This window comes from Dama dama, chromosome 25 (genome assembly GCF_033118175.1).
Source record: "Dama dama isolate Ldn47 chromosome 25, ASM3311817v1, whole genome shotgun sequence".
Taxonomy (NCBI): domain Eukaryota; kingdom Metazoa; phylum Chordata; class Mammalia; order Artiodactyla; family Cervidae; genus Dama; species Dama dama.
The window spans coordinates 64,345,744-64,360,264 of NC_083705.1; the positions used below are offsets into that span (position 1 = coordinate 64,345,744).

At 47.3% G+C, this 14,521-nt stretch overlaps 1 protein-coding gene across 2 annotated transcripts in view; it reads right to left on the reverse strand.

Annotated features, from left to right (window-relative positions):
• The window catches only part of TRIO (trio Rho guanine nucleotide exchange factor), a 353,621-nt gene that overhangs the window by 92,811 nt on the left and 246,289 nt on the right, over positions 1-14,521 (reverse strand). For both annotated transcript variants that reach the window (XM_061129325.1, XM_061129326.1), the window contains exons 30-33: positions 13,467-13,657; positions 11,420-11,521; positions 6,930-7,072; positions 6,236-6,335 (exon numbers count right to left, since the gene is read on the reverse strand). In XM_061129325.1, coding sequence (XP_060985308.1) covers positions 6,236-6,335; positions 6,930-7,072; positions 11,420-11,521; positions 13,467-13,657 — 536 coding nt within the window. The remainder of the gene's footprint in view (positions 1-6,235; positions 6,336-6,929; positions 7,073-11,419; positions 11,522-13,466; positions 13,658-14,521) is intronic.

Genomic DNA, 14,521 nt, shown 5'->3' on the forward strand with positions numbered 1-14,521 from the left:
TCCCCTGGAGGAGGAAATAGCTACCCACTCCAGTATTCGTGCCTGGACAATCTCATGAACAGAGGAGCCTGGTGGGCTACAGTCCATAGGGTTGCAAAGAGTTAGGCACAACTAAAGTGACTTGGCATGCATGCGTGGATGATATCTAGAAAGATAATACTGATGATGCGACTTGCATGGCAGCGAAGGAGACACAGATGTTTTGGATACAGTAGGGGAAGGAGAGGGTGGGATGATGTGAGCAAATACCATTGAAACATATACACACCATGTGTAAACAGATCACCAGTGGGAGTTCAAAGGATGATGAAGGGAACCCAAAGCCAGTGCTCTGTGACAGCCTAGAGGGGTGGGATGGGCGGTTCCAGGGGGAGGGGACACATGTGTACCTGAGGCCCATGCACATTGATGTACTGCAAAAGTCATCACAATAAAGTAATTATGCTCTAATTAAAATTTTTTTTAAATAAAACAACAAAAAAGTGCTCATTAAGAAGCCAGTGTATAGCGATTGCAACAGCAAATAATGAGTGGCTGAGAAGGAGGCACTTTTTCAAATGAAGACACAGTCATAGCTAAAACCTATGCAGCACTCAGGACACGCAAGGCACTGTTCTAAATGCACACTTTTAATACTCACAGTCCTGGAGTGGGGAGCAGTATTGTCCTCTTTTACAGATGAGGAAACTGAGGTGCAGAGGCTGCTGAGAAGCAGAGAGAGGCCTGGCTGGGGAGCCCCTCCCTGCTCAGCTGTGTCTGACTCTTTGCAACTCCATGGTCTGTATTCTGCCAGGCTCCTCTGTCCATGGAATTCTCCAGGCACGAATACTAGATTGGGTTGCCATTTCCTCCTCCAGGGGGATCTTCCTGACCCAGGGATCGAACCTGCATCTTCTGCATTGCAGGCAGATCCTTTACCGTCTGAGCCACCAGGGAAGCCCAATCATCTGCCGCTGGATGTTAAAGACTTTGCTTACTCTACTCGTCACCCTCTGGGCAGAGCTAGGACTCTGATGCCCGGGAATTAAAACTATGTGCTGTCAATGGAAAGGCTTCTGGATGGAGTGACTCAATTTCATGCCTACACGGGCAAGCCCACGGGAGGCCCTGGGAGGCTCTGGCAAAGCCCACCGGTGGGGCAGATGCTCTGAGTCAAGGCTCCCTCTTGCATCTGGCAGCTTCAGGCAGAGGGGAGAGCATGAGCTTAAGGGGGCTGGCACATAGGCCAGGTATGTGAGCAGTGAGGCTGAATGCAAGCGGGAGGCACTTCCCAAGAAGGCTGGACGCAGGTTTCCTTTCTTAAAAACGTGAATCCAGCCACATTTTAAAATGTACTGGCATTAATTACTTTATATACTGCCACGGCACTACAAGCTGTGTAAACCCGTCCAAGTTCCTACGGTGGAGACTGTCGCTTCCCAGAGGTTTATTGACTTTTTAAACTACATAAAATTTCATATCCCCAACGTAGCGCTAAATACACTTCATGAAAAATAACTGAAACCGTTTATTTTTCTAAATGTGTGGACTCATACATTCACATCACAAGCTTATGGCAGAGGATGCCAAGTACCAATCTCAAGTGACTGTCTCGCTCATTACAAATAAGACCTGCATGGCCTTAGCCCTGAAGAAGGCTCACACCCAGCCCCCTGCTGGCCTGGGCCCCTTTCCTGTAGGCTGCCCCGGCTTGCTTTGGCTGCTTTTTCCACCCCGACTTCAAGATGCTTTGTTCTGTAATAGCCTATATTTGATGCTCACGTTTTGTATTTTCCTTATATGTATATAAATTTTTGTTATATGAAGCAAACCACAAGACTAATAAAGAAGATAGAAGGAAAAAAATATTAAAAAATGTTCCTTTAATATGCTAGAAGTACGTAGCTTATACTCAGCTCGAGTGTGAAATCAAAGGGTGTAGAGCCACAGGTAATTAAACCCACATTCTGCTCCTGGCTCCTCTCGCTGCTGCTGGGTGGCCCCGAGGGTCATCAGGCCTCCCTCGTCCCCTTGGGGCCCCGGAGGCTTCTCCTCCCTACCTCGGAGAGGCAAGCTCAGGACAAATGAGGTAAGAATCTGGCAAGCGTCTGATTCCTTTGGAACCCAAATCATAATTTCATGAGATCACTTTATCAGCACAATACCATTGAGATGAGCAGGAATCAGTGCTGAACTTACATCTGAGACAGAGAGATGGCCTATTTCAAAACCGACATTTCAAGGAAAGAAAGGTCCTCGTGGGGACCCATGGTCTGCATCGGTTAACGGTGTCCCCTGGAAAGTGGGGGTCTCCAGCGGCCCCTCCTTCACAGACTCAAAACCTTTTGCGCCTCGTCTGAGAGTCACTACAGCTCTGGGCAGATAATTTTTCCTCAAGAGTTCTCCAAGAGGCCAAGTCAAAAACATCCCCCCACCCAAGTTTCTGAAAGGGAACCAAACTTCATGATAACAACTAACTCATAACAGACATCCTAAATGAGGTCCAAGAGGCAGAATATGGTTAAGTAATTGCACTTGCCAGATCTATCTGCCTCTGTCAGCAGAGGCTGTTTAAACTTGAAATATGGAGGGCGGGAAGAACCTCAAGACATACAAAAAGTTAACTGCCTCAGAGATAAGAGGAGGGTTTTCTGGCTAAGCCCAGTTCAGTGCAACAGTGCATTTTACAAACTGACTCAGAAAAGGAGGCTGTTTCCTAAGTGTATCCTCCTGAGTCATCGACTGACCCTGAAATATTCTATCAGAGAAGTAAAGACAGGGAGATGGCTGCAAGAAGAAAGCGGAGAACACGCGTGTGCAGGCCCATGTGTGTGTGTGTGGTCGCAGACACGGGCCGTGTCCTGTATGAGGCTCCAGGGTTCGGCCCCTCCAAACCCCACACATCCACGCGGCTCGTTCTGAATGCAGAGCCCAGAGCGAAAGGAGACAGGCCCCTGCAGCTCCACGGCCTGAGGAGGACATGTCAGCCCTTTGGCGTACTTCTGAGCCTCCTGGAGACCTGTGGCCTCAATGAGGGGCGTTAAACACACGCCACCGCCACTGCAGTCAACAGCTTTGGCGTGTCACTACCCGTGCTTCAGAGTCATGAGGACGTGAGGCTGAGAATGGGGCCACTGCCTCCACGGCCCCGGGGCTATAGGCTGCAGAAGTGGCCCTGGGGGTGGGTGGGGGTTCGGAAGGAAGTTCAGAGATTGGGTATGAGAGGAGGTAAACCGAAACTGGTGAATTACCTTCAGGGATAAGATACTTACAAGGCGGCTCTTTAATAATTCTAATACCCCAGTAGATCCCCAGTGTAAAATGACTAATCTCTGCAAACCCATGCTTTTGTGAGTGTTTGATTCTTTCTTTCTCATAAGGCACTAGAACTTGCTGCCTTAAAAGCAACAGTTCCTAGGATAATGCCTTATTTTTCTACAGGAGCTGTGCAGGCTCGATTCTGAGTTCCTAGAGGCCTATTCCAAGCAGAATGAGTGAACTCTTCCCAACTCCAGGACGGAGCTTTATTTCTGAGGTAAACCTCCTGTGGACGCCAGTCAACTGGAGGTCAGGGGACGGGGCGCCCGGGGCCCCCGGTTCTGTGGGGGGCCAGAGGCACGGCCTGGCACCAGGCGCTGCACCTCAGAGTCGGGGGCTGGAGAACCAGGAGCCCCCCTTACCAGATGCAGGGGTTACTTCCCAACTCTCACCACCACCCATCTACACAGAAACTGCCAGAGAGAAACAAAGTTACTTTTCTTCTGGAACCAATCCCGGGGAAGGCCCTGAACATCCTTTCCAAAAGGCAGAACTTTTTACAGGTATGTTTCTCTGGCAATTTCACTCAAATAACTTATTTTTAGAAGAGACTTTACATACACACGTGTATATGTATAGCTAGCACCTTGCTTTTATAGGATCTTAGTTCCCAGTCCAGGGACTGAACCCACGCCCTCAGCAGGGAAAGCGCTGTGTCCTTGACACCAGGCCGCTAGGGAATTCCCTAAAAAAGTACACTTTTAAACTCAGATAGACCCAGACCAGATCCATGAGAGAATATCCAGGAAGACTGAGTTTGGGGCCTGGTGGGCCCCCAGCGGGGGTGTGATGCTCAGCCTCGGGGTGGGGGGTCTGTGAGTGGGTCTGGATGAAGGCGGCTGGTTCCCTCTGCATGAGCCACGGTTATTTTGGACTTTTCCTTCAGGTGGAAGTCTTGTGCAACTGTTTAGATAACCCAATTACCTCAATTGTATTTTTTTTTAAAGAAAATACTCGGGATTACTCTAAAGAAAAATGTCCAAGTTCAATTTATTTTCTTAACTGCAAGACTATGGGTGGGGCTGCAGAGAGAGGCTATTAGGCACCGAATGCCTGAATAGCTCATTTATCTTATTCTTCGTTATTACTACTGGCGAGAAATACTTCCTGAATGTAATACACTGAGCTCGGAACAAAATCAAATGAGACACTGTTTTTTTTTTTGTTCTCCAATCCTGGTACTCGAAGCAAGTCTAAGTTCTGGGACTTATCACTTAGTGAAGTCAAAAAGGAGGCTGGAAAAGAGCTAATTACTCAAATTAGAAGGATTCTGAAAAATGAAAGCGGTGAGGAAAACAACATTTTTAACCCTACTTACTTCTGTCCTGGAAACAACAGTCAATTCCGTGAATTCTTCTGCAAAGCTGAGTGAGAAAAAAGCCATGTCTGGGCCCTGAGACCAGCGTGGGAAGCGGCCCCGATGCCGGGCTCTCTCCTTTGACAGCAGTTGTTCCCGAGAGACGGGAGGTCGGGGCGGTAAGTGGGCTGTCGCTGAGCACACACAGACCCTAGATCCTGGGGGGATCTCACGTGGGGAACTCACGTGGGGAAGTCCAGAGTCAACCACTAAGAAACTACCCAGGAATCCTGAACCGATGGCAAGTTCAGTGAAACCCTTGAGTAAGTGAGTGAGAATCGCTCAGCTGTGTCTCTTTGCGACCCCACGGTCTATACGATCCATGGAATTCTCCAGGCCAGAATACTGGAGCGGGTAGCCTCTCCCTTCTCCAGGGGATCTTCCCAACCCAGGGATCGAACCCAGTCTCCCGCATTGCAGGCGGATTCTTTACCAGTTTAGCCACCAGGGAAGCCCAAGAATGCTGGAGTGGGTAGCCTATCCCTTCTCCAGTGGATTTTCCTGATCCAGGAATTGAACCGGGGTCTCCTGCATTGCGGGAGGATTCTTTTCCAACTGAGCTATGAGCAAAGCCCAACGAAACCCCTGCTGCTGCTGCTACATCGCTTCAGTCGTGTCCAACTCTGTGCGACCCCATAGACGGCAGCCCACTAGGCATCCCCGTCCCTGGGATTCTCCGGACAAGAACACTGGAGTGGGTTGCCATTTCCTTCTCCAATGCGTGAAAGTGAAAAGTGAAAGTGAAGTCGCTCAGTTGTGTCAGACTCTTCGAGGCCCCGTGGGCTGCAGCCTACCAGGCTCCTCCGTCCATGGGATTTTCCAGGCAAGAGTACTGGAATGGGTTGCCATTGCCTTCTCCGAATGAAACCCCTACTTGCTGTTAAATAATTTGTTTCAAGAACTTGGCCTGGTCCTCTAGAAAGTGAACCGGGCAGGTGCTCCTCTCGGTAGGGACAGAGGGCCCTGGGACATCAGTGTCCCCCACTGGCCTTTACAGGGCCCTCTAGTCACCTGTGCATCACGTAAGCTCCGGCGTCCAACTTCTATCGGTTTGTTTTGTAGGTTTATTGATTTTATCAAGACAGGATCACGGGACTCTCTAGGCCACTGCTGTAGAAGGTGACTTCTTTGATGCACATCAGATCCCCCCTCCTGGTGGTCAGCACAGGTGCAGGCCCAGCCTGGGGCCTCCTGGTGGTCAGGCCACGGCGACTCAAGGCCTCCCCCACCCCCTGCAGATGCCACTGCTCCTGCTTCAGTCAGAGCAGCCCCGCTTTTATGCACCAGGGCTCTGTGTAAGATTTAATTTCAGACAATAGGGCCTTCTGCTTAATATAAAATAAAAAAGCGTAAACACACGACCTGGGGACACTCGCACAGAAAACCACACAACGGCACTGGAGAGGATGAGTGATTTTTTTTCCTGAATCCTCAGGGTTCAAGTCCTCTCATCCTGACACTCCGTCTTTGCTCCTGGCACCCCTTGTAACCCATGGCAACCGTCTGAAACGCTGATGACAAACTGTCTGTCACAGAGACTGGCTTCATGCACCTCCCCCAAGAAGGGCGGCTCCTGCTCACCTTGTCGCTGTCCAGAGTGTTCTGAGACGTCCGGGAGGCGATTGAAATCGTATCGGGCTGGCTGCTACCGTCTCCTTGGCTGTCCAAATCCTCTCCATCCCTGGAGACACAAAGATGCAGATTCCTGACACTGCTGGGTCTGCACCTCAAGACTGGTGAAGAGTGTCCATCAGACAGTGGACGGAGAACAGATTTGTTCAAAGAAGTGGGAATCGGTCTGTATGACTGCGGCTGATATTAACATTGATGATGGTCAATCACTCTTCAGTGAGGACAGGCTTTGTGCTGGACCCTGGGCTGCGTGTCTACCATCTACCACTGCACTTAGTTCTCCCAGGGATCAAATACAGTTGAAATGGTCAGTGCCATTTTAGAGACGAGAAGCAAACACATGTAGATGCTACACGACTCGTCCAAGGTCACAGGCACTATTCACACAGGCACATGGATTAACAGTTGGTTGGAAAAGGAAGAAAATTAGGGATGTGCATGTAGACTTTCATTGGCTTTAAGGTGAAGGAGGCTGTCTTGATAAAGCAATTTCATTAGGAAGGATGATACTATGTATGAAGTGTATTTAAAAAGAACATTCCTCAAAATGTTTGAGAAAAATGATTTTTAAAAACTAGTTAACAGTGCCTTGTTCCTGCCCTTCAATGAACACCAACTTGAAAAAACGTCCCCAGACACTGACCTCCTTCCCTTCTGTCTCGTAGCTGGAGCCGTTTTTGGGATGTGGATGGGCTCCTTCAGGGCGCCTTTCAGGTGGATGGTCCTTTCCTGGATCACCTCCCGGATATGCTTGATCCAGTCCTGCTTGTTCTCGATACTGGAGGCCTGGAGAGAGAGTAAGACCTGGTCAGGGTACTGCACTGACCACACTCAGGTCCCCGCATTCCGTGAGTTGTTTATTTAAAACTTAACTTTTCAGCAGAAAAGCAACCACATCCTGTATTTAACGTGCCACCCAATAAATGACCCTAATTTTGAATATTCTGTCATCTGGACCGTTTTCATTCTGTGTAGTGTTGATGGTATTCTGGATCTCTGAATAGTCTAGCAATTGATCACTCCCCAGCCCCAAGACTTTTTAAGCAGCCCTGGGTAAATTCTAGGAAAACAGAGCTGCCCCCAAACCCAACTGTCCTGAGGTCCTTTAGGCAGATAAGTGGCCCGTGGCCCTTGGAGCACCAGGAGCAACCTGAACCAGCGCCCTCCCGTCCCATCCACCTCGCCCCTCGGACTAACGATCAATAGGCGCAGCTGCACCGATTCTCCACTGGCACCCGTTCCCCACCCCCACTCGCACCCTATGGAGTCGGGGCCTCCCTAATCCTCCTGCCTAGAGGAGGATCCATAGCCTGGACACGTTAGAAATGTACCCAAGGTCACACTGCCAATAGGTGAAGAGGCCAGCATTCCTGGGGGTGGACATCCACTCACACACACCCATCCCCTCAAACTCTGCCTGAATCCACCATGTGTCAGGCTGCTGGGATAGACCAGGGCAGCCTACTGTAGCCAGTTACATATGGTGGACTTCCCTCAACTCCACTGCATCGCTGGACAAAGGTTCTCTGGAAAGGACATGTCACAGACACTCAACAGGCACTGACTGAATGAACACATATGGCATCACAGTTTCCAGATTTTTCTTTCAAGGTGCCTCAAAGGAGATGGCTTTTTTTTTTTTCTTTCCCCCTCCCTTTTTACATGACCTGGACCTTAGCAACAGTTTTTAATTTCCTTATGGAAAACATCCACCTCCTATGATATAAGCATAATTCCCTGCGAATGATTACAACAATCATCAGTGGGATTACGCATGAGATCAGGCAGGGAGGGGAACCCAAGCATTTTCTTATGGTGGACCTTGTTTTTGTCAAGGCCCATGCTGGGAAAGGAAATTAAGACTGAGAACTCTCTTTCTAAATAATATATTTTAACTGGAGGATGTGTCTTCTCAGTTGAGGGAAAATTGAGGGAAATAAATGAAGGACAGAAGAAGCCTCTTGCTTCTCTTCCCAGATCGGATGTCAGGAGAGCAGTAAAACCCACCTCTCCTGGGGAGGGAGGCAGAAAGATTAGGCAGCTGGGGAGTCTGTGCATGAAGTAAGTGTCTCAGGATGGAAACTGTGAACGACATGGAACTGTTGGAATTTACATGCCTGATACAGATGTTTGGGAGGTTAAACGAAGGGAAGTGACTGAGAGAGAACATCTGGCAGGGTTTCAACAACAGAGGAGATCCATACCATGGTTCAGCAATAAAGAAGATCCCAATCATTTAAATAAAGCAAACCTTGCATTACATTTATGGAGAGCAATTCTCCTAAACTTGAAGAAATTAAATGTGGAAAAAAAGTACCAATTTTTCAGAAACAGTAAAAGAAAGATAACGCAGCTGGAAGACTAAATAAACCAGTCAACCGTACAGAAAATCAACCCTGAATATTCACTGGAAGGACTGATGCTGAAACTGAAGCTTCAATACGTGGGCCACCTGATGGGAAGAGCCAACTCACTGGAAAAGACCCTCATGCTGGGAAAGATTGAAGGCAGGAGGAGAAGGGGGCAACAGAGGATGAGACGGCTGGATGGCATCATCGACTCAAGTGGCCACAGGCCACTTTTCTGCCTAAAGGACATGAGTTTGAGCAAACTCCGGGGGACAGCAAAAGACAGGGAAGCCTGGCATGCTGTGGTCCCATGGGGTCACAAAGAGTTGGACACAACTTAGCATCTGAACAACAACAAAGGTCCCACTTGGTTAGGAGAAGGGAAAAACCTGTTTCATACTCTCAGTAGTCTCAATCTGTTTAAGAAAGGATTTAGAAATAAAATTCTCCTTTTCAGACTATAAAAGTGAAAAAAGGTCATAATTTTGTTCTACAATTACTGGGCCATCACCATCACTGTCGTTACCACCATTACTGTCCACTGCCGCCACTGGGCTTCCCCGGTGACTCAGACGGTGAAGAATCTGTCTGCAATGCAGGAGACCCAGATTCAAGGCCTGGGTCGGGAAGATCCCCTGGGGAAGGAAATGGCAACCCACTCGAGGATTCTTGCCTGGAGAATCCCGTGGACAGAGGAGCCTGGCAGGCTACAGTCCCTGGGGTCGCACAGAGTCAGACACAACTGAGTGATGAACAGTTTCAGGTTTTCACCACCACCGCCACCATCATGGGCTTCCCTGGTGGCTCAGCTGGTAAAGAATCCACCTGCAATGCTGGAGACCTGGGTTTGATCCCTGGGTTGGGAAGATCCCCTGGAGGAGGGAATGGCTACCCACTCTAGTATTCTGGCCTAGAGAATTTCAAGACTATACAATCCATGGGGTCGCAACGAGTCGGACACGACTGGGCAACTTGCACTTCACACCACCATATCTACTCCCTCACCACCACTTATACCGTAACGACCACCAGCGCTAAAACAGCCATCTCCTCCACCATCCCTACCACTGTCTACACCCTCACCAGCATCCCTACCACTGTCTACACCCTCACCAGCATCCCTACCACTGTCTACACCCTCACCACCATCCCTACCACTGTCTACACCCTCACGACCTGCACCATAGCCACCACCACACCACTGCTAAAATACCCACCAGTGCTTACACGACCACCTCTACCACCTACACCATCACCAACACTATTTATGCCCGCACCACCATCTGTGCCATAACCACCATCACCACTGTGAAAATATCCACCACCACCGCCACCAAGCAATCTCTGAAATTACTAAGGACATCATTTCCTTTACTCTCTTGCTAGAAGTCAGAAAAATACTATCCCCAATTCCCTAGAAAACAAACTTTCATTTGGTAAAACCTGTAGGAAATCGGACTGTTCAATTGCATCATGGGTATTTCATTTAGGACATAATAAATATGGCTAAATAATAACATATCTGACTAAAATATCTGGCATGATTTCTCATATGCACCCTTGGGCATTTGTCACTGCAGCTAATCTGGAGAAACACTCAACCAAAGTTGGAAGTTTTCAGGTCTTGAATATACTTTGAAATTTTATGCCTTAGAAAAAGCTCAGCTATCTAATAACTAGCTATCAGTGCAATTTATATTTTATAGGGCTTATGCCAGGACTAACAAGAAAAATACACTGGGTTGCTAATTATATATTCACTGCAAAACAATCCGCCATTTCCATGTGAATAAAGACCTTAGGAACACAATGGATTCCATAGTCAGTGGCCACTCCATGAGAGTGCAGTATTGTTGAATAACTCACAGTCGCTGGAAATACCGTAGAGAGATGAAAAGGAATGTAAAAGACAAAATCACTAACATGCTAGTCCACACACCAGAGGCCCATTAAGCTGCTGGCTCATCTCCCAATATTCTACAAATCTTCAGCTACATCTGTCCCCAAACATCCTGAAGTTTCTTATGGTCTTTCCAGACAGCTCAAAAAGACAGTTCCATCTGTATTGTCTTAAACATGGGAGGAGGGAAGTCTCTAAGACATCCTTAGAATCCTCCATCATTCCTAGGAGAGGTCAGTATAATCAAAACAGAGTTCAAATAAAATATTCAAAGATATATTCTTCTCTCAAAGACTATATACTCAAAAACCTCAGTGTTTATGAACACTTCAAACAATAACATACAAAACCCTGTACCTGATCATGCCCCCCGCCCTTCTCTGCTTCCAAACTAGAAAACCAAAGAATCTAGGACCCCATAGAGATTCTGGGCACATTCAGCCTTGAAAGTGTCAAAGGCCCTCACAGATGCATCGATGCTTATCTTCCTCTGGAAACCAGAGGTCAAGTGTACAATGGGAGCTACTGGTCCATAGCTCCCTCCTTTTGTACCTTGAGTTGCTATATCTCTTAAACAATCACCCTGGATAAACACTCACTTTAAAAAAAACACTCTATAAGACTGGAAGCATGGAGAAGATGAGAAAGAACTTTCTTCATGTGAACTTTCATAGGCAGCAAAAGTTTAGCTCAAGATTTTGCACCACTAGAATACCACCATAGATTCATCCTACTGTTCTTTCTGTGGTAATCACCAAGCTTAGGGGGCCACCAAGGGAACAAAAAAAGGACACGACAACCTGTTTTAACAACAGGAAAAGACACACGTGTAACAGATATGGTGAACGTGTCACAGAGCATATTCCCTAGCTTCAGTGGACGTACCTTAAGGACAATCTTATTATCTGAAGTTGGCGTCCTCCCCACCCATAGCGCGAATTTGCAAGGGTCTCCTTCAACGTGCTCTGTGACACCCAGCTCTGAGGTCTGGATAAAAAAAGACAATTACATGATTAGGCGGGATATAGAACAGAGAGCGAGTCATTTTTGGTGACTCATGTTCAAGCTGCATTGTAAGACACAGTTTGTTTACACTGATACACAGTCTTTGGATCTCGCTTCAGTTAAAATGAGGAAATATTGTTCTTAGGCTACCCAAGATTGGCTTCATCTCTTTCGCTTCCTCTGAGCACTTCTACCTGGAAACTCCAATGCAGGTCAACAGGCCAAGTCAGGAAAACCAAAAAAGCTGAAAACTCTTATTATTTGGAAAATCAAGAGTTGACTATTTTCAATCTCGTAAACACTAAGATGAGTCTGTCCTAGCTGCGACCGAGCTGCTGCCATGAATCTTCATTATCGAAGCAGCTTCACAGAAGACAAATGGTGATTTGAAGCTCAGTTATTTTCCAATGTGCTTATCAATAGCATTAATGTACAGTAGTTCACCAATCATTTTAAGGGCGAAGAGACAAACTTTCTGTCTGTAATTACATGCATTTGCAGGGGTGGAGGTACAGGTCAACATCTTCATCCCCGCCTCAATAATCAAGTTCATCCCAATGCATTCTCTCCCTTCCAGCAAGGGAAGTGATTCATAATCTGGCCTCTGAGAGAACCTTAACTTTTAAAAGATAAATTAAGTGAAGATGTATCAGCTTCTAAAACAAACTAGAGTGGTCTCTAAGGACTGATTAAAGCCAGCTAGTGAAATGGCTAGCCAGGAATGCTGCATTTTTTCTCTGCAGTTACAATATGATCTAAAATGATGTCAGACAGGCTGTGGTCCAAAACACAATCTCAAGCAGGACACAAGCCAAAGAAAGTGGTATGAAAGCCATTAGCTTGAACGTGTAAACTCCAGGTGATTATTAAGATGATTTCTATGCTTGGTCGTATTCTATTGTTCTGAGACTTTGATTAATATGAGGATATCATAAAAATGTGTAAGTTGTCCAAATTCCAAATTTCTACCAACATGTATAAGTGATCTGCCACATCTGGTGAAGAAACCAAATTTGCCTGCACTTTCTATTCTCCAACAGTGATTTTTCCTCCCCCTGCCTGACCCTGCCCAGAAATATTGTGTTGAGAGCCCTCTGAGGTATTGCCTATGAAGGGGAGGTGGAGGTCAGGGGACCTGGAGGTTGACACCTGTCAGAGACTTTTCTGAGAGTTGACTTGTGGTTTATAGAGACTTGGGTGGGGCTGCTACCTGTGGAAAAAAGAACCAGGTATGTTTCTCTTGACAGGAAGTACACTGACAAGTTAAAGGAGATTTTAAATGCATTGCTGTATCTGTCAAGCACCGCAGGGAAGCTGGCTCTGGGTGGAAGTCGGGGGATGGAGGGCATCTGGATCTTTAAAGTGATTTTTGCTTACATGATTTTCTCTAATAATTGTACTTTGCTGCTGGAAGAACCACTAAGATCATTTATTTTTCTTAAATTTATTTTTAATGAAAAAAAATCAAGCTTCATCATTAATAGCCCACAGTAAGCCACTGTAAGGCTGCTTAAGTAAATTCCAATGCTGATGAATGAAACATTAATTATAATGATGTGAGAACTTACTTAACCACAGTCTGATATGCTCGATTTATCTATAAAGTTAGTTAAGGCACGCAGGAGATAAATAATTTAAGTTCACTTATAAAGTGTTCTCTTATCCCACAGTTAGATCTTAAATAATTTAGAAAAAGCCAAGTTTCCTAAACCTAGGGATGGTCACACTCACAAGTGCCCTCTAGTGGATTCAAGAATGTCAGTATTTCACTGAAGATGAAAATAGGACTATTTCAGATGATTTTCAGATAGTTTAGAACAGTTTGAGAGGTTAAAACCGAAGGCAACCAATGCTAACTTTTCTCTAATCATAAAAAAACTGCAATTGTGTCACCTTTAAACTTACAATTCTGAAGTCCTGTACTTACAAACAATTTGCTTTTATAAAGGTACTTGCTTCTGCCACTGGAATCTTTTACTTCTTTACTAAACACCAAGGACATCTCAAACAGGAAGAGGTGCCGCTCACGGCCCTTTCGGATTAAGGTTTTTGGGTCCCACACTTGGAAGGATTCCTGCAGGATCAGCTCTCCCTGAGACTCAATGTTCTCATCGAACCCTAGGACGTGAAAAAAAGGCACAGTCAGTTGAAAGGAAATAAACAATGATGCAGGAGACCGTGTTATGGCTGCTTAAACGTTTGTAAGAGGCCCATCAATTAAATCCCAGATGAGAGTTTCCCATCTGGGCCTCGGGCTCCAGTCTCCCTAGCACTGACAGAGGATAATTCTTCCTAGAATACAGCCTTGCATGTATTCCGCCCCCTGTTCAAAACAAATGCAGCCTTATTCTGCAAGTCCTCCTCCTTCACCATCCGAGATATGCTTTAGCACCCCGTCACTCAATGTCCCTTCCAGCTTTTCACACACAAGCATGCTCCATCCAGGATGGCTCACCGACCCCGACTCCCCACCCCACCCCCAACTTCCACTCTACGTCCAGACCCTCTGCTTCCTCAGCCCAGAACGTCCTTCCTGGACTGCTCTCTGCAGTCCCAGCATTTCTTCCAGGCCCTCATCTGACCTTCCTCCTGGGAGACATCCCTGGTTCCCTGAGGAATTCTCTGTCCTTTAGACACAAAACCCTTGAAGCGAGTCAGTGGCGCTCTGGACGCAGGCTGGCTCTCACTGCTGCTATCTCTTCATGGCGTGGCGAGGCAGACCCGGGCAGGGGCAGCTAGCGATCTCCCGCCCTTTCTACCAGCAGAAGTCCCTCCGTCTCCGTGGCCGCTCAAGCCAGCCTGCATCTCCCAGCATCAGCCTGCCTCTCCCAGCATCAGCCTGCATCTCCCAGCATCCTCTGGGCTCGGGCAGCCACAGCCACGCCCACCTAGGCCTGGGCCGCAGGGCTGACTGTGAGGGTCTGCCCCAAGCGCTGGCGCCCTCCCCCGCTGCCTGCGAGACGGGAGATGAACAGGTCCTTG